This window comes from Triticum urartu, chromosome 2A, assembly GCF_056163025.1.
Source record: "Triticum urartu cultivar PI428250 chromosome 2A, HENAU_Tu73, whole genome shotgun sequence".
NCBI lineage: Eukaryota > Viridiplantae > Streptophyta > Magnoliopsida > Poales > Poaceae > Triticum > Triticum urartu.
Genome location: NC_141874.1, coordinates 664,081,537 through 664,101,666, shown reverse-complemented (window position 1 = coordinate 664,101,666; position 20,130 = coordinate 664,081,537). Strand labels below are relative to the sequence as shown.

Here is a 20,130-nt window from a genome sequence, read left to right as displayed (position 1 = left end):
AACGATCAGGTGCTAAGCTAATGGAATGGGTCATGTCAATCAGATCATTCACCTAATGATGTGATCCCGTTAATCAAATAACAACTCTTTGTCCATGGTTAGGAAACATAACCATCTTTGATTAACGAGCTAGTCAAGTAGAGGCATACTAGTGACACTCTGTTTGTCTATGTATTCACACATGTATTATGTTTCCGGTTAATAAAATTCTAGCATGAATAATAAACATTTATCATGATATAAGGAAATAAATAATAACTTTATTATTGCCTCTAGGGCATATTTCCTTCATAAACATCACATGCAATCAAAATATGTGACATGATATGGCCATCATCATCTTGTGCTTTTGATCTCCATCTCTAAAGCATCATCTTGATCTCCATCATCACCGGCTCGAAACCTTGAAATCCATCATAGCATCATTGCATTGAGGTCGTCATGCCAACTATTGCTTCCACAACTATCACTAACGCATAGTGATAAAATAAAGCAAGTACATGGCGCTTGCACTTCATACAATAAAGAGACAACCCTAAGGCTCCTGCCCGTTGTCGATATTACATAACATGATCATCTCATACATCAACATATATCACATCATATCTTGACCATATCACATCACAACATGCCCTGCAAAAACAAGTTAACCGTCCTCTACTTTGTTGTTGCAAATTTTATGTGGCTGCTACGGGCTTCTAGCAAGAACTGTTCTTACCTACGCATAAAATCACAATGGTGATTTATCAATTTTGCTGTTTTAACCTTCTTCAATGACCGGCCGCAGTCAAATTTGATTCAGCTAAAGTAGGAGAAACAGACACCCGCCATCCACCTTTATGCAAAACTAGTTGCATGCCAGTCGGTGGAACCGGTCTCATGTGCGTGGACATGTAAGGTTGGTCCGGGCCGCTTCATCCCACAATACCGCTGAACCAAAATAAGACGTTGGTGGTAAGCAGTATGACTATTACCGCACACAACTCTTTGTGTTCTAGTCGTGCATATCATCTATGCATAGACCTGGCTCGGATGCCACTGTAGAGAAACGTTGCATGAAAAACAAAACAAAAAAAACTATGCACACGCAAGATATATCCATGGAGATGCATAGCAATGAGAGGGAAAAATGTGTCTATGTACCCTTGTAGACCGTAAGCATAAGCGTTTAGCAACGGGGTTGATGTAGTCGAACTTCTTCGCGCTCCAACCGATCAAGTACCGAACGTACGGCACCTCCGTGTTCTGCACATGTTCTGCTCGGTGACGTCCTCCGCCTTCTTGATCCAGCAAGACGGCGTGGTAGTAGATGAGTTCCGGCAGCATGACGGTGTGGTGACGGTGATGGTGAATCTATCTCCGCAGGGCTTCGCCTAAGCACTACGAAAATATGACAGGGGGCGTAAACGATGGAGGGAGGCGCCGCACACGGCTAAGCAATTGTCGTGGTTATGCTAGGCGCCCCCCTCCCACATATATATAGGTGGGGGAGGGACGAGGCAGCCTGGAGGCGCCCTAAGTGGTGCCGAATCCCACTTGGGGTCCTGCCCCAAGCTGCACCCCTGCCATGTATGAGTGCGGGAGGAAGGCAGGGGAGGGTGGCGCCCCCCCTTTCCTTTCTCACTTGAGGAGGGAAAGGGAGGAGGGGCCACCCCTCCCCTTTCCTTCCCTAGGGTTGGCTATCCAAGGAGGGGGCGCACCAGGGGCTGGTTTGTCCCCTTCTTTGGCCCATTAGGCCTATACACTCACCTGGGGTGTTTGGAACCCCTTCCGGTGACCCGATGACTACCCGGTGCACTCCGAAACTCTTTCGGTGTCCGAATATCATCGTACTATATATCAATCTTTACCTCTCAACCATTTTGAGACTCATCTTCATGTACATGATCTCACCCGGGACCCCGAACAACATTCAGTCACCAAATCATATAACTCATATAACACTATATCATCAACAAATGTTAAGCGTGTGGACCCTATGGGTTCGAGAACTATGTAGACATGACCGAGACGCCTCTCCAGTCAATAACCAATAGCGGAACCTGGATGCCCATATTGGCTCCTAAATATTCTACAAACATCTTTATCGGCCGAACCTTATGACAACATATGTATGTTACTTGCCCGAGATTCGATCGTCGGTATCTTCATACCTAGTTCAATATCGTTATCGGCAAGTCTCTTTACTCGTTCCATAATACATCACCTCGTGACCAACTCCTTAGTCATTTGCTTGCAAGCTTATGATGTGTATTACCGAGAGGGGCCCAGAGATACCTCTCCGATAATCGGAGTGACAAATCCTAATCTCGGTCTATGTCAACTCAACAAACACCTTCGGAGATACCTGTAGACCATCTTTATGCTCACCCAGTTACGTTGTGACGTTTGATAGCACACAAGGGATTCCTCCGGTATCCGGGAGTTGCATAATCTCATTGTCGGAGGAATATGTATTTGACATGAAGAAAACAATAGCAATAAACTGAACGACCAATATGCTAAGCTAACGGATGGGTCTTGTCCATCACATCATTGTCCTAATGATGTGATCCCGTTATCAAATGACAACTCATGTCTATGGTCAGGAAATCTTAACCATCTTTGATCAACGAGCTAGTCTAATATAGGCTCACTAGGGACACGGTATTTGTTTATGTATCCACACATGTATTTAAGCTTTCAGTCAATACAATTCTATCATCACTAATAAACCTTTATCATGATTAAGGAAATATAATAATAACCATTTTATTCTTGCCTCTCGGCATATTTCCATCATGTTCACCACTGTCAAAATTTTCTGTAAATTCAGTTAACTTCAGAAGTTCAGAGAGAGAGGGAGATCGATGGCGTGCACTTCTCCTCTTCCACTTCCCCGCACGGTGTCGTCTACTCGAGGCTTAAATGAGCTACCCCAGGCCCCTCTGGTCGGCTGCTCGCCGCCGACGACATAGTGGCTGGCCGGTGCACCTGCCACGGCCCTCAGCCACAGCGGCCGAACAGGATCAGCACGGCCTACCCGCGCCTTCACTCCCCACCGGTCCCTGCCTACCTCCTCTCCACGCGGCACGTCCTCTACGGTGTTGACCCACCGCCTGAGCTGCCCCGCGCCCATCTGGCAGTCGCCGGAGACAGACACCGCCGACACACCTATACATGAGCCGCGCCGCGGATAAGGCCACAAAGCTCAAGACTCGTCACGCTGGAGCTTCGAGAGGCTCTCTCGACCTCATCCACTCCACACCGACCGCGCCCGTCGTCCAAACCAACCTCACCGACCAGATTAACTCCGGCGTGATCCACTCCGCCACTGACCTCCTCGGATCACCTATAAAAGGCTACCCCAAGCTCCGTTCTTCACCCACACCACTCCGCCACTGACCTCCTCAGATGGCAAACTGCGTTCGGACAGCGCGGTTCGGACGTATGCGAACGATTTGAGGGTCTGCCTTGGAGATGCCCTAAGCACATGCTTTGGCATCTTGCCCTGGAAACCTGCTACGCTAGTCCACAGAGAGTGTACTGTACTTATATACCTACATGCATGTATACAGAAACTTGCATTGCCCTGAAAACCTGGGACGCTACTTACAGGATATGTAAGCTTACGACAGATCAGAACGTACTACTCCATATGTATACTTACTTACATGCACGTATAGCCCGGAGCTACGTAGCTAGCAAGTAGCATAAAGTTCCATCTACGGATGCATCTATGCACGCAAAGTAGAAGCTTTTTCGCATCAAGCGAGCGGCACGCACGTTTCCGGCCGGTGAAGGCATACCGGGGCGGCGTTGACAAGCGCCATGTAGTACGAAGCGAGCTAGAGTGATGTCAACTCGATCGATGGCCTATAAATTGCCAAGGAGCCATGGATACAAACGTACCCATTCAACTTCCATCAATAATCGATCAGCAACAATAGTAACTAGTGACAGCGTGAGGGCGTTCGCAATGGCGAGGCGTCTGGGAGTCGTGCTGGCTTTAGCGGCCGTCGTCCTTCTCGCCGCCGCGGGGGCCGCCACCGCACAATCCAAGCCACGGCCACCCAATGCCAATGGCCCGAAGCCGAAGCCGAATCCGATAAGCGTCAAGTGCAGTGAGAGTCCCAGGGTGAACCCCTACTGCTCCAACCAGAGGATGGACTGCCCCGCCAACTGCCCCCAGTCCTGCTACGCCGACTGCAAATCATGCAAACCCGTCTGCGGTGAGCACTCCACCATGTCTTAACTCTGCAGGTACAACTATAAACAGTAACGCTTGATTTTGTTGGCTAATAATGGTTGTGGTTCATGCGTTCGTGCAGTGTGCAACACCCCGGGGGCGTGCGGCGACCCGCGGTTCATAGGCGGTGACGGCAACGCCTTCTACTTCCACGGACGCAGGGACGCCGACTTCTGCGTCGTCTCCGACCGTGACCTTCACATCAACGCACACTTCATCGGCAAGAGCGGCCACAGCGGCATGTCCCGGGACTTCACCTGGATCCAGGCCATCGCCGTGCTCTTCGACGGCCACCGCCTCTACCTCGGCGCCAGGAAGACCGGCACCTGGGACGACGCTGTCGAGCACCTAGAGATCATCCTGGACGGCGAGCCCGTGTACATCCCCGCCGACCTGGTCGAAGGCGCCAAGTGGACCTCCAGCCGCGTCCCCGAGCTGTCCGTGACCCGCACCAAGGCGGCCAACGGCGTGCTCGTCGCCCTCCACGGAAAGTTCAGCGTCAGGGCCAACGCCGTGCCCATCACCGAGGAGGATTCGAGGGTGCACCGCTACGGCGTCACCGCCGATGACTGCCTCGCGCACCTCGAGCTGGCATTCGAGTTTGACGCGCTCACCGACGACGTCCACGGTGTGGTCGGGCAGACGTACCGCTCCGACTACGTCAACCATTTCGACGTTAGGGCCTCCATGCCCACCATGGGAGGAGATGCCACCTTCACCACCACCAGCCTGTTCGCCGCCGACTGCAGCGTGGCGCGCTATGGAGTCAGCCGTGGAAACGACGGTGCCGCGGTGCTGTCTGAGCTCGCTGGTGTCACCTGTGCCAGTGGCATGGACGGCAAGGGTGTGGTGTGCAAGAAGTAAAACGCTTCTTGCATGCATATGGCGACTCTTGTGTACTGGCCGTGCACGTCTGCATGCATGCACGGTTGACAAGTACGTACAGTACTTCACATGAATAAGCAAAGGGCATAATTTGATGTGTGTGGGACTTGGAACTTTATATTATCATCAAAGAACTAGTATGTGCCATTTGCACTATATGTTGCACCAACGAAGAATATCCTATCAAATTTTACATTCAACTATTGATTAAATTTCACCTCGGAACTTTTGCACTATTGCATTTCTTGCGTCGAGATCTTCGAAAGTAGATCATATGTTAATAGGTTTAGACGAACTTACATCTGTTTCCCGGTGAACCTGGGGCTCCCTTCTCCTCCCCTGGGTGCTCCGGAGGTGACGGGAGGAGAGGGGAACGTAGGGATCTTGTCCGGTGTATAGGGTAGTAGGGTTAGCCGGTTAAGTGAGTGCTCTTCGTCCGGCATTGTTTGATGGTGATGGCTTCAGGGATAAGAATAAGTATACCTCGGATCCTGTTCCATCTCGGCGGCGACGCTTGCGGCGAGGTCGACGGGCTTGAGGGCGGCGCTTCCCGGCGCTCCTATGGAGCGGCGGTTTGGCTATTCCCCCGTCCGACCACAACGGAGTTGTTGGATTTCCCCAAAGAGGAAGGATGAAACAATATAGTAGCAGATAGTATTTCCCTTAGTTAGGAACAAGGTTTATTGAACCAGTAGGAGGCACCACACCAGCAACGTGAACAATACCTACACACAGACACGAGAATTGCTTGCACCCAACAAAGGCAAGGGGGTCGTCACTCCCCTTATTCTTGCCAGTTGCAAATTAAAACTGATAGTGATAGGCAAAGCAATAAAAAGTAAAAGTAAATAAAAGCAAGCGAACAAAGTAATTGCTGGATTCTTAGTATTGATGGAGAAGGGACCCTGGTGGCCATAGGTTCACTAGCGGCATCTCTCTTGAAAGCATAGCAACTGTGGGTAAAGAAATTACTGTTGGGCAATTGACATAATCGGGCATAGTTATGATAATCATCCATAGCACAATCATTACATAGGCATTACGTCTGTGACAAGTAAACCGTTAATCCAACTGCATCTACTACTATTACTCCACCTCAAGACCGCTATCCAACATGCATCTCAAAGTATTAAGTTCATGACAAACAGAGTAACGCTTTAAGAAAGATGACATAACATAGACAAAATAAGATCAAGCAATATGACGAAACCCCGTTGTTTTATCCTTACTAGCAACAATACAATACGTGCCTTTGCCCCTCCAGTCCTAGGGCAAGATCTCCTCAAGATAGAACCTACCACAAAGCACCTCTCTCGTTGAAGATAAATATATCTAGCTTGGTCAAAGTTGATGAATAGATCGGAGAGAAATACAAAGCTATAAAATTACGCAGCAAATAAATCTCAAGAGACTCATATAAATTGAATGATTAATCTGATTATAAATCCAAAATCCATTGGATCCGAACAAACACACCACAAAATATTACATCGGATTGATCTTAGAGAAGATCATTGTATTGAAAATCAGAAGAGAGACAGAAGGCCATTGTCAGACTAGTAGGCCCTGAAGGAACTACTCACACATCAACATGGAGGCTGCAAGGTTGATGAAGACGGCCTCCCCAATGACTCCTCCCTCCGGCAGAGTGCCAGAGCAGGGCTCTAGATGGGGTCGATTCGGAACAGAGGCTTGTGGCGGCGGAAGAACTGTTTCGGGTCTCGCTTCGAGGGCTTCTAAATATATGAGAATTTATAGTCCAAGAATTAGGACAAGCAGAGCTACGAGGGGCCCACAAGTCAGGGTGTGCTCCCTAATGACCAACAAGTATAGGGGATCAGTCATAGTCCTTTTGATAAGTAAGAGTGTCGAACAGAACAAGGAGCAGAAGAAAATGACAATTGGTTTTCAGCAAGGTATTCTCGATAAGCACTGAAATTACCGGTAACAGATAGTTTGATAGCAAGGTAATTCGTAAAAAGTAACAAGTAACAATAGTAGCAAATGTGCGGCAAGTTATCCCAATCCTTTTATAGCAAAGGACATGCTGGAATAGTCTCTTAAAATAAGCAAAGCGTTCTTGAGGACACATGAGAATTCATCTAGTTATTTTCATCATGTTTATTTGATCCGCATTCGCTACTTTAACAATTTGATATGTGGGTGGACCGGTGCTTGGGTGTTGTTCTTACTTGAACAAGCCTCCCACTTATGGTTACCCCCTCTCGCAAGCATCCGGAACTACGAAAGAAGAATTAAGAAAATCTAACCATAACAGAAATATATGGACCCAAATCAGCCCCTTATGGAATAACGGATAAACTAGGGTTTAAGCTGCTATCACTCTAGCAACCCATCATCTAATTATTAATCCACAATGCCTTTCCTTAGGCCCAAATATGGTGAAGTGTCATGTATTCAACGTTCACATGACACCACTACAGGAAGGAACAATATACATATCATCAAAACATCGAACGAATGCCAAATTCACATGATTACTTATAACAAGACCTCTCCCATGTCCTCAAGAACAAAAGTAACTACTCACAAATCATATTCATGTTCCAGATCAGAGGGGTATCGAATATCATTAAGGATCTGAACATATAATCTTCCACCAAATAAACCAATTAGCATCAACTACAAGATGTAATCAACACTACTAGCAACCCACAGGTACCAATCTAAGGTTTTGAGACAAAGATTGAATACAAGAGATGAACTAGGGTTTTAGATGAGATGGTGATGGTGAAGATGTTGATGAAGATTGGTCCTCCCACGTTGAGAGGATCGCTGCTGATGTCGATGGCTTTGATTTCCCCCTCCCGGAGGGAAGTATCCCGGTGGAATCGCTCCGCCTGAGAGCAAAAGTGCTCCTGCCCAGGTTCTGCCTCGAGACCTCTCCCTATTTTTTCTAGGTCAAAACCCCTCATATAGCAGAATATGGGGGTCGAAGGCAAGCTGTGGGCCCCACAAGGCATCAGGGCGCACTCAGGGGGTGGCCGCACCCTGTTGCCTTGTGGCCAACTATTGGGGCCCCTCTGGTACTTCTTCCCTCCAGCATTTTTTATATATTTCATAAAAATTCTCCATGAAATTTCAAGCCATTTGGAGCTCTACAAAATAGGTATCTCTGATGTAGCTTTTCCAGGTCTAGAATTCCAGCTGCCTGCAATCTCCCTCTTCTTGTAAATCTTGTTAATTAAGAGATGAAAGGCATTAGAATTGCATCACAAAGTGTTATAGTGATAAAAACATTATAAATATTAGTAGGAAAACATGATGCAAAATGGACGTATGAACTCCCCCAAGCTTAGACCATCTTTTCCTCAAGCGGAAGCTGAAATCAATAATCATGACCACATGTTTAGAGAGAGAGGTGTCGATAAATTAAAATACGGACATAGTAGCATCATGATCATTGACAAAGCAGCAATATATCATCATAAAACTTCTCATGATCAAGTAACAATTCATAACAATATCAAAGTATAAAGCATAAACTTTCTTGAAAACTAACAAACTTTGTTCTTAGTCAATGAAACAATCACAATTCATCATATTCTCGGGAAGAATCTCATGTAAGAGCTTTTTGTTTAGGAAGTCCACATACTCATCTATCATTTAGTGTTCTATGATTGCTAATGCTCAGGGCATATATATATATATATATATATATATGTATATATATATATATGGAGCAGAAGTTTCAGTCAGACACATATAAAGATAGGGGCTTATAGTTTTGCCTCCCAATTCATTTACCTCAATGGCAACATCAATAATAATAACTCATGATTACTCATATCCATCTGGATATATGTGCCTAGATCTTTCCTCACCACATGATGCTTGCAAAAAGAAAAAAAATGAAAAAGGAATAGAGAAAAACACTATTGACACTTTCATAAAAAGTAAATACAGAAAAGTAAAAGATAGTCCCTTCGCAGAGGGAAGCAGAGGTTGTCATGCGCTTTTTTTTTTGGATGTGCAAGCTCTTAATGTAAAGGAGCGTCACTTTATATTGCGCCTTGTGATAGCAACCTTTATTATGCAGTCTGTTGCTTTTATTTCTTTACCATCACAAGATCGTACAAAGCTTATTTCCCTTACAATAAAAGATCATACATATTTAGGAGCAATTTTTATTGCTTTATGCTCCATTGACAACTTACTTGAAGGATCTTATTCAATCCATTGGTAGATATAGTGGACTCTGATGGCATGAAACTGGGTTCAAGGGTTTTGGAGGCACAAGTAGTATATCTACTTGGTGCGGATTTTTGGCTAGCAAAAGATATTGAGCAAGCACCACATGTTGGAGGATCGATGAAAATATAACTTCTTCTATGTGAATATAAGCCAACATAACTCATTACGTTGTCTTCCTTGTCCAACGTCAACTAGTTGACATAATTTTTTTAATGGGGGCTCACAATCATAAAAGATGTCCAAGATAGTATATTTATGTGTGAATCCTATCTTTCTTTACTAACCTTTCATGAATTGCACCATTGACTAATACTATGTTTGTTAACTTCCAACAAATTTTATCAAGTATACTTTTCTTTATGTAAAGTCATTACTTTCCATGGGATTAGCCTATGATCTTTTCATTATTTTGTTGCTAAGATTGAAACATAAAAGTAAATAAGCAAACTCAAACTAATCTGTATTATATAACTCTCGAACCCGATTACATAGATAGATATATCACAAAACAAGCACTTGAAACTAGATCATACTAAACTTTTATTCTTCTAAATCACATAATAACTAAAGATTGAACTAAGATAGATAAGGATGATAAAAGTGATGGTGATACGATACCGGGGCACCTCCCCCAAGCTTGGCACAAGCCAAGGGTGGTGCCCATACCCGTGTACTCAAGTGTCTTTCTTTGGTGATGGCGTTGATGTAGATGTAGTGGTGATTCTCTTTGTTATATAATTCCCCTTAGAGTGTGAATCTCCTCCTTAAGCTCACCGACTTCCTTCTTAAGATCTAAGTTCTCCTTGCGGAGTTTGTTGGTGACTGATCCATCCTCAAGGGAGTGCAATTTGGTTGTGAAAGATGAGGCGTCATCACCCTACGCATGACGATAAGGGGTAAATCGAATAATGGAAGGCTTAACCTTATTTGGCAAACTTGTCTTCTTGAACTCCACATGCATATCGCCTGGTTGCGGTAAGGAAGTTTCTTCTTCTTCCTCGCTTGAGGGTTCTATCCTATTTAGATCAACATCCACCTCTTCGTCTGTAGACCACCCATATGGATCCATGTCTCCATAGATCCTTACGTTTGCAACATAGTGGGAAACATATCTCTCTCCAGTCGAGTCTTGAGATGACATGCTATCAGATCTACCAGAAAAATAGCACGAAACACAGAGGAGAAACTTGCGATATGGCGGTCAAAACATCCGCGAGTATATATAAAGAAGTTTTATCTTGCGAAACAAGTATTCTAGAAGAAAACTGAGTCAGGGTGGCACACGAGAGGCCCACAAGGAAACCTGGCATGCCCAAGGGTAGGGCGTGCCCTGTTGCCTTGTGACCTCCTCATGGGTTCTCTCGATTGTTTCTTATTTTTTATTTTTCTAATATTCCAAAACTTACAGAAATATATTTTTTCTGGAACTTTTGGAGTCGGTTTACTTACCGTATCATATACCTACTCTTTTCAGGGTTCTGGAGTGTTTCGGAAGGTCTCTCTTATGTGTTCCTCCAATGTCATAGTTTGGACAATATTAGTTTCAAAATTAATAGGTGTACCTGAGACATAATTCTTAATTCTTTGCCCATTAACCACTCTCGGATTAGTGCCCTTGTTACTTATGAGATGCGTTGGGATTTCCTTGAAGAGGAGAGGATGATGTAGTACCGTAGAGATAAGTATTTCCCTCAGTTATGAAACCAAGGTTATCAATCCAGTAGGAGAACCAAGCAACACTATGTAAACATCACCTACACACAAACAACAAATTCTTGCAACCCAACATGTAGAGGGGTTGTCAATCCCTCAATGGCTTTGAGAAATATTAAATTATATAGTTTTTGATAGATAGATCAGAAAAATACAAAATAAAATAAATAAACGAAGAACCCCTCCATGATCGATTCCCCCTCCGACAGAGTGCCGAAAAAGGCCTCTAGACGGGATCTCATGGTTCTGGAACTTGCGGCAGTGGAATAAGTATTTTGTGGACTCCTATGTTGGTTTCGCAATTTTAGAGAATTTATAGAGGCGGAGTTAGGTCAAATGGAGCCTCGTGGGCCCCACAAGCCACTGCTACCTCTTGAGCATGCGTTGGTTTTCCCTTGAAGAGGAAAGGGTGATGCAGCAAAGTAGCGTAAGTATTTCCCTCGGTTTTTGAGAACCAATGTATCAATCCAGTAGGAGACTACACGCAAGTCGCCTAGTACCTACACAAACAATCAAGAACCTTGCAACCAACGTGATAAATGGGTTGTCAATCATTTCACGACCACTTGCAAAAGTGAGATCTGATAAAGATAATAAGATAAATATTTTTGGTATTTGTGTTGTATAGATTGAAAAGTAAAGACTGCAAAATAAAATAAATAGTAAACTAGAATTGTAGATCGGAAACTTACATGATATAAAATAGACCCGGGGGCCATAGGTTTCACTAGTGGCTTCTCTCATGATAGCATGTATTACGGTGGGTGAACAAATTTCTGCTGAGCAATTGATAGAAAAGCGCATAGTTATGAGAATATCTAGGCATGATCATGAACATAGGCATCACGTCCGTGTTAAGTAGACCGAAATGATTCTACATCTACTACTATTACTCCACACATCGATCGCTATCTAGCATGCATCTAGAGTATTAAGTTCATAAGAATAGAGTAATACTTAGGCAAGATGACATGATGTAGAGGGATAAACTCAAGCAATATGATACAAACCCCATCTTTTTATCCTCGATGGCAACAATACAATACGTGCCTTGCTGCCTTTACTGTCACTGGGAAAGGACACCGCAAGATTGAACCCAAAGCTAAGCACTCCTCCCATTGCAAGAAAGATCAATCTAGTAGACCAAACTAAACCGATAATTCGAGGAGACTTGCAAAGATATCAAATCATGCATATAATAATTCAAAGAAGAACCAAATATTGTTCACAGATAAACTTGATCATAAATCCACAATTCATCGGATCTTGGCAAACACACCGCAAAAGAATATTACATCGAATAGATCTCCAAGAACATCAAGGAGAACTTTGTATTGAAGATCAAAGAGAGAGAAGAAGCCATCTAGATAATAACTATGGACCCGAAGGTCTGTGGTAAACTACTCACACATCATCGGAGAGGTAATGGTGTTGATGTAGAAGCCCTCCGTGATCAAATCCCCCTCCGGCAGATAGTCGGAAAAGGTCCCCAGATGGGATCTTATGGGTACACAAGGTTGCGGCGGTGGAAAAGTGGTTTCGTTGCTCTCCTGGATGTTTTTAGGGTATAAGAGTATATATAGGCGAAAGAAGTACGTCGGTGGAGCTCCATGGGGCCCACGAGGGTGGGGGCGCGCCCCCTGCCTCGTGGAAGCTTCGCAGACTTCCAGACTTGTACTCCAGGTCTCCTGGGTTGCGTTTGTTCCAAGAAAGATCCTCGCAAAGATTTTGTTCCGTTTGGATTCCGTTTGATATTCCTTTTTTGCGAAACACTAAAATAGGCAAAAAAAAAGAAACTGGCACTGGGCCTTCGGTTAATAGGTTAGTCCCAACAATAATATAAAAGTGCATATTAAAGCCCATTAAACATCCAAAACAGATAATATAATAGCATGGAACAATCAAAAATTATAGATACATTGGAGACGTATCAGCCACCAAGGCGCGCCCTACCCCCTGGGCACGCCCTGGTTCCTTCTGGGCCACAGCTCCATCTTCTCGTCCCCTTCCGAAGCTTCCCAGGTCTCTTATGTCCAGAAAAAAATCACCAAAAAGTCTCGTGGCCTTTGGACTTTGTTTGATACTGATATTCTACAAAACCAATAACAAGCAAAAAAACATCAACTTGTACTGGGCACTAAGTTAATATGTTAGTCCCACAAAATGATATATTTTTTCTTGAAAGTGTATATAAAACATCCAACATTGATAGTATAAGAGCATGGAACAATCAAAAATTATAGATACGTTGGAGATGTATCAAGCATCTCCAAGCTTAATTCCTGCTCGTCCTCGAGTAGGTAAATGATAAAGACAGAATTTTGGATGTGGAATGCTACCTAACATATTCATCATATATTATTTTCTTTGTAGCATGGAGATTTGGACTTGGATGATTCAAAGCAATAGTCTATAATTTGACATGAAAACATCAATACTCAAGCATATCAACACGCAACCATGTCTTTCAAAATATAAACGCTAAAGAAAGCTATCCCTAGCCCATTATGCTCAATCATTGATACATTCATGAAACACACTCAAATATTAGCTACATCCAATACACAAGTATGACAATAGTGTTTCCTAGTTGGTGCTTTATAAGAGAAGATGGAGACTCAAATAAAAAATAAGTTGCATAAAAGTAAATAGATAGGCCCTTCGCAGAGGGAAGCAGAGATTTGCAGAGGTGCTAGAGCTCAAAGCTTAAATTTAGAGATAAAATTACTTTGAGAATCATGCTTTTCCTGTCAGCGAAAATGACTGAGAATTCCCAATATATTCCATGCTAGACAACTCATAAGCGGTTCCCAAACAGAAAATAAAGTTTATTTCCTTTCCACCATTCTTTCGCAATCCATGGCTAGCCGTATCCACGGGTGCCTTCCATACCAACACTTCCCAAGGAATTTATTATTATCATCATATTATTATTTTTCATTTTAGGACTAGGCATCCCTATTACCTGCCACACTCTCGTGCAATGACAAGTGAATAAACACTAATCGTGAGAATAAAATACCTAGCATGGAAAAAATTGGCCACCCCTGCTGCTTCATGAGCGGTACGGCCACACAAAACAGAAATTCATTTTGAAAAATTAGAGTTGGCACAAGCTAATTTACTTAGAACGGCATGGAAGTACTGCATATTGGTAGGTACGGTGCACTCATTTGGCACAACTTTGGGTTTAAGGATTTGGATGCATAAGCAACCACTACTAGAGAAAACCTTATACACAGAATCTTACCAGCAGCGCGGTTTAAAACAACCCGCTACTGTTACTTACCAGTAGCGCCCTTCAGAAAACCTCACTACTTATGTCCAATTAGCAGTAGCACATTAGTTGAATAGTGCGCTACAACTACAATTGCCACAGCGTTGCCTTCAGACTAGGTATAGTAGTAGCGCAGTTTCCTTAAACGCGCTACTGCTAATGTAATGTAGCAGTAGCGCTTTGTCCTAACGCGCGCTACTATTAAAGCCAGCCTATCTTCTCCAACCGGTCGTCCCTCACTCTCCCCTCCCCACTCCACTCTCACTCTCCCCCGCAACCCCCAGTCGTCCACCGCCGCCGCCGTTCCCTGACCACCATTGCCGCCCGCCGCCGCCGAAGTTCCTGCTCTCCTCCACTGAGGTAGTTCCTCCATCCCTCCTCCTTCCACCTCCCTCCCCTCCTCGTGAAGGAAATATGCCCTAGAGGCAATTATAAAGTTGTTATTTATATTTCCTTATCATGATAAATGTTTATTATTATGCTAGAATTGTATTAACCAGAAACATGATACATGTGTGAATACATAGACAAAACAAAGTGTCCCTAGTATGCCTCTACTTGACTAGCTCGTTAATCAAAGATGGTTAACTTTCCTGGCCGAGGACATGTGTTGTCATTTGATGAACGAGATCACATCATTAGGAGAATGATGTGATGGAAAAGACCCACCCGTTAGCTTAGCATAATGATTGTTAAGTTTTATTGCTATTGCTTTCTTCATGACTTATACATATTCCTTTGACTATGAGATTATGCAACTCCCAAATACTTGAGGAACACCTTGTGTGCTACCAAAGGTCACAACGTCACTGGGTGATTATAAAGATTCTCTACAGGTGTCTCCAAAGGTGTTTGTTGGGTTGTCATTGATCGAGATTATGATTTGTCACTCCGAGTATCGGAGAGGTATCTCTGGGCCCTCTCGGTAATGCACATCACGATAAGCCTTGCAAGCAATGTGACTAATAAGTTAGTTGCGGGATGATGCATTACAGAATGAGTAAAGAGACTTGCCGGTAATGAGATTGAACTAGGTATGAAGATACCGAGGATCGAATCTCGGGCAAGTAACATACCGATGACAAAGGGAATGACGTATGTTGTCATTGCGGTTTGACCGATAAAGATCTTCGTATAATATGTAGGAACCAATATGAGCATCCAAGTTCTGCTGTTGGTTATTGATCGGAGATGTGTCTCAGTCATGTCTACATAGTTCTCGAACCCGTAGGGTCCGTACGCTTAACGTTCGATGACGACTTGTATTATGAGTTATGTGTTTTTGTGACCGAAGATTGTTTGGAGTCCCGAATGAGATCACGGACATGATGAGGAGTCTCGAAATGGTCGAGAGGTAAATATTGATATATTGGACGATAGTAGTCGGACACCGGAATGGTTCCGAAGTGTTTCGAGTATTTTTCGGAGTACCGGGAGGTTACCAGAACCCCTCAGGGAGAGTAATGGGCCAACATGGGCCATAGGGGCGAGAGAGGTCAGCCCACAATGGTTGGTGTGCATCCCCCCATGGGAGTCTGAATTGGACAAGGGGAGGGGGCGCGACCCCCCTTTCCTTCTCCATCTCCATCTCCTTCCCTTTCCTCCCTCCGAAAGAAAGGAAGGGGGCTGACTATGACTAGGAGACCTAGTCGGTTTCCCCCCACTTGGTGCACCCCCTAGGTCCGGCCTCCTCCCCTCCTTTATATACGGGGGGAGGGGGCACCCTAAACCACATCAACTGTTCTCTTAGCCATGTGTTGTGCCCCCTCCACAGTTTACTCCTTCGGTCATATTGTTGTAGTGCTTAGGAGAAGCCCTGCACGAATCACAACACCATCACCGTCACCACGTTGCTGGATCAAGAGTTTGAGGGACGTCATCGAGCTGAACGTGTGCAGAACTCGGAAGTGCCGTACGTTCGGTGCTTGATCGGTTGGATCGCGAAGACGTTCGACTACATCAACCGCGTTAAGCTAACGCTTCTGCTTTTGGTCTACGAGGGTACGTGGACACACTCTCCCCCTCTCGTTTCTATGCATCTCCTACATAGATCTTGCGTGATCATAGGAAATTTTTGAAATTGCATGCTATGCTCCCAACAGTGGCATCCGAGCCAGGTCTATGTGTAGATGATATGCACGAGTAGAACACAAAGAGTTGTGGGCGATCATAGTCATACTGCTTACCACCAACGTGTTATTTTGATTTGGCGGTATTGTTGGATGAAGCGGCCCAGACCAACCTTACACGACCATGTTCATGAGACCGGTTCCACCCATAGACAAGCAACTTATTTTGCATAAAGGTGGCTGGTGGGTGTCTGTTTCTCCAACTTTAGTTGAATCGAATATGACTACTGCCGGTCCTTGTTGAAGGTTAAAACAACACACTTGATGAAAAATCGTTGTGGTTTTGATGCGTAGGTAAGAATGGTTCTTACTAGAAGCCCGTAGCAGCCACGTAAAACTTGCAACAACAAAGTAGAGGACGTCTAACTTGTTTTTGTAGGGCATGTTGTGATGTGATATGGTCAAGACATGATGTGATATACATTATTGTATGAGATGATCATGTTTTGTAAAAGTTATCGGCACCTGGCAGGAGCCTTATGGTTGTCACTTTATTGTATGAAATGCAATCGCCATGTAATTGCTTTACTTTATCACTATGCGTTAGCGATAGTTGTAGAAGTAATAGTTGGTGAGACGACAACGACGCTACGATGGAGATCAAGGTGTCAAGTCGGTGACGATGGAGATCATGACAGTGCTTTGGTGATGGAGATCAAAGGCACAAGATGATGACGACCATATCATGTCACATATTTTGATTGCATGTGATGGTTATCTTTTATGCATCTTATTTTGCTTCGTACGGCGGTAGCATTATAAGATGACCCCTCACTAAATTTCAAGGTATAAGTGTTCTCCCCAAGTATGCACCGTTGTGACAGTTCATCATGCCGAGACACCACGTGATGATCGGGTGTGATAGGCTCTACGTTCACATACAACAGGTGCAAGACAGTTTTGCACATGCAGAATACTAGGGTTAAACCTGACGAGCCTAGCATGTACAGACATGGCCTCAGAACACTAAGACCGAAAGGTTGAACGTGAATCATATAGTAGATATGACCAACATAGAGATGTTCACCATTGAAAACTACTCCATCTCACGTGATGATCGGACATGGTTTAGTTGATATGGATCACGTGATCATTTAGATGACTCGAGTGATGTCTATCTAAGTGGGAGTTCTTAAGTAATATGATTAACTGAACTTAAATTTATCATGAACTTAGTCCTAATAGTTTTTGCATATCTATGTTGTAGATCAACGGCCCGTGCTACCGTTCCCTTGAATTTTAATGCGTTCCTAGAGAAAGCTAAGTTGAAAGATGATGGTAGCAACTACACGGACTGGGTCCGTAACTTGAGGGTTATCCTCATTGTTGCACAGAAGAATTGTGTCCTTGATGCACCACTAGGTAACGAACCTGTTGTAGGAGCAGATGCAGACGTTATGAACGTTTTGCAAGCTCAGTATGATGACTACTTGATAGTTTAGTGCACCATGCTTTACGGCTTAGAAGTGGGACTTCAAAAATGTTTTGAGCGCCATGAAGCATATGAGATGTTCCAAAAACTGAAATTGGTATTTCAGACTCATGCCCGTGTCGAGAGGTATGAGACCTCTGACACGTACTTTGCCTATAAGATGGAGGAGAATAGCTCAGCTAGTGAGCATGTGCTCAGAATGTCTAGGTACTACAATCACTTGAGTCAAGTGGGGTTAATCTTCCAGATAAGAGTGATTGACAGAGTTCTCTAGTCACTATCACCAAGTTATTAGAACTTCGACGCCGCCGGTCGCCCCCTCCCGCACGCCAGCACCCCCCTCGGGCCTTTAAAGGCCGGAGCTGCCGCCCCACACCGCCCCGCCGCCCGACCCACACCACGCCCCGCCGCTTGAGCCATGCCGCCGCCTCGCGCCGCACGCCGCTGCCGCCTAGCGCCGCCGCCGCGCCGCCAGAGCCGCCGCCCCACGTCGCCCGTTCGCTGGAATCGAGCCGCCGGAGCCATCGCTGGTTTTTTCAGTTTAGGTAAAAACTGCCCGGTTTTTCTTCAAAACCCTAGATTGGTTTTTTATTTATTAAGATCGGTTCGGTTTTTCTTCGGTTTATTTATTTAGCGGACGTTCGTCCGCTCGTTCGTTTTAACGAGCGTTGTTCGCCGGTTAGGTTCAGACAGCGAACGTTCGTTCGTTCGTCTTTTCTTTTTATTTTATTTTTCGGCCAAGGACCTATCCGTGATTATTTTTATCACAGATTAGCCCGTGATATTCAAACCCTCGCCGTTTCTAAACCGTTTGTTCAAATCCAGTGAAACCAACGCCAAAATCTTCGTATCAAACCCCTCTTTCTGTTTAATCAACTTGAACAAGGTTTTGAAATATTAAAATTTGGTTTCAAGCAGATTTGTCTTCGAAGTTCTTTTGACCATAGTTTCAGTTCCGTATCTCCGTTTTGATCGATTCTTTTTCCAAATGGAACCTCTTCAGTTGAACTTTAAGTTTGGATCTTCTTATTTGAGGTTTCCCCTTGCTTATTTTCTTGGGTGATTATGTATTCTATTGTTTGTTTGCGATAGAATTCCCGGAGTGCGCAGCGTGCTACTACGAGTCACTAGGTTTTGCGGTTCATTATCATGGCAAGTAACACATTGATCATACCCAATTATTACCCAGTTTTTATGCATTAGCTCAACCCTCAAACATTGCATGAGTAGGATTCTTAACATGTGGGTTTGGCAAGTAGATGATGAGGTAGAACCTATTGCCCTTTTATTATCAAACCCTTGGGAGTCACTTCTACATTATGCTATTATATTGCCATGCTATGCTCGTAGACATGGATTGGATTTGAGTGTATCCATGACAGATGTGAGATTATTAATTAAAGGCTTACTTAAGGTGGCTACCTAAACACACATCTTGGAGGATTGGTTGCGGGCACCTGGGGATATACCAGTGCTGTCCTTTTTGGTTCGCCACCCAGGCTCAAAGGGATCATAAGATTATTCATGCTAAAAACTTCCGTGTGTAGCCACAAGCCATTATGGGCTCTGGCATAGTTGAGTAAGTTGTGGGAAACTTTTGCATGATGGGCTAGCAGACGTAGGGGATTGTAGGTGTACCGGCCTATCTATCGGTTAAGGGAACCTCTTCGGAAAGGCTGTGTCTCGGTCATCCGTTTCTCAAACACCATGCAGTGTGAGAAATACAATGGAGGAGATCGAGTCTTGTGGGGAAAAGTGCGCAAACCTCTGCAGAGTGTACAAACTAATCATGGTTCGCTGTGTCCCTGGTTATGGAAATCTTGAGTATCTGGTTCTTGAACTATCATGTTGATCTCATCACTCTAAATTAATTTGTTGGGATGTTAATTACTTTTAATTGGGATTGAGATGAGGATTTACCATTATCAGTGTTTTTCAACTACCATGTTAGTTAAATAAAACTTAGTCCTTTGTTGTAGGAAAAAATTGGCTTTTCACAAAAACATTGTAACCATAGAGCCTCCACAAGCCATATATGCATGTATGATAGATTTACTTGTTCATTGCTCTACTGTGTTATCTTGCTAGCATATTCCATGTGATGACCCATTTCGGGCTGCAACATATCATATTGCAGACTTTTCAGACGAGGAGTAAGGTGCGCTAGGTCGTTGTCGTGCACTCAGCTATGCCATTGGAGTTGATACTCACTTTATCTTCCAAGTCTTCCTCTGTTATCTTATTTAGATGG

The 20,130-nt window shown here is 44.2% G+C and overlaps 1 protein-coding gene across 1 annotated transcript; it reads left to right on the top strand.

Moving 5' to 3' along the window:
- Positions 1 to 3,899: 3,899 nt before the first annotated feature.
- Positions 3,900 to 5,210, top strand: LOC125533941 (uncharacterized). Its single transcript, XM_048697265.2, has 2 exons — positions 3,900 to 4,211; positions 4,311 to 5,210. The coding sequence occupies exons 1-2, from the start codon at positions 3,959 to 3,961 to the stop codon at positions 5,090 to 5,092; spliced, it is 1,035 nt and encodes a 344-aa protein (XP_048553222.2). The 5' UTR covers positions 3,900 to 3,958; the 3' UTR covers positions 5,093 to 5,210.
- Positions 5,211 to 20,130: the final 14,920 nt, after the last annotated feature.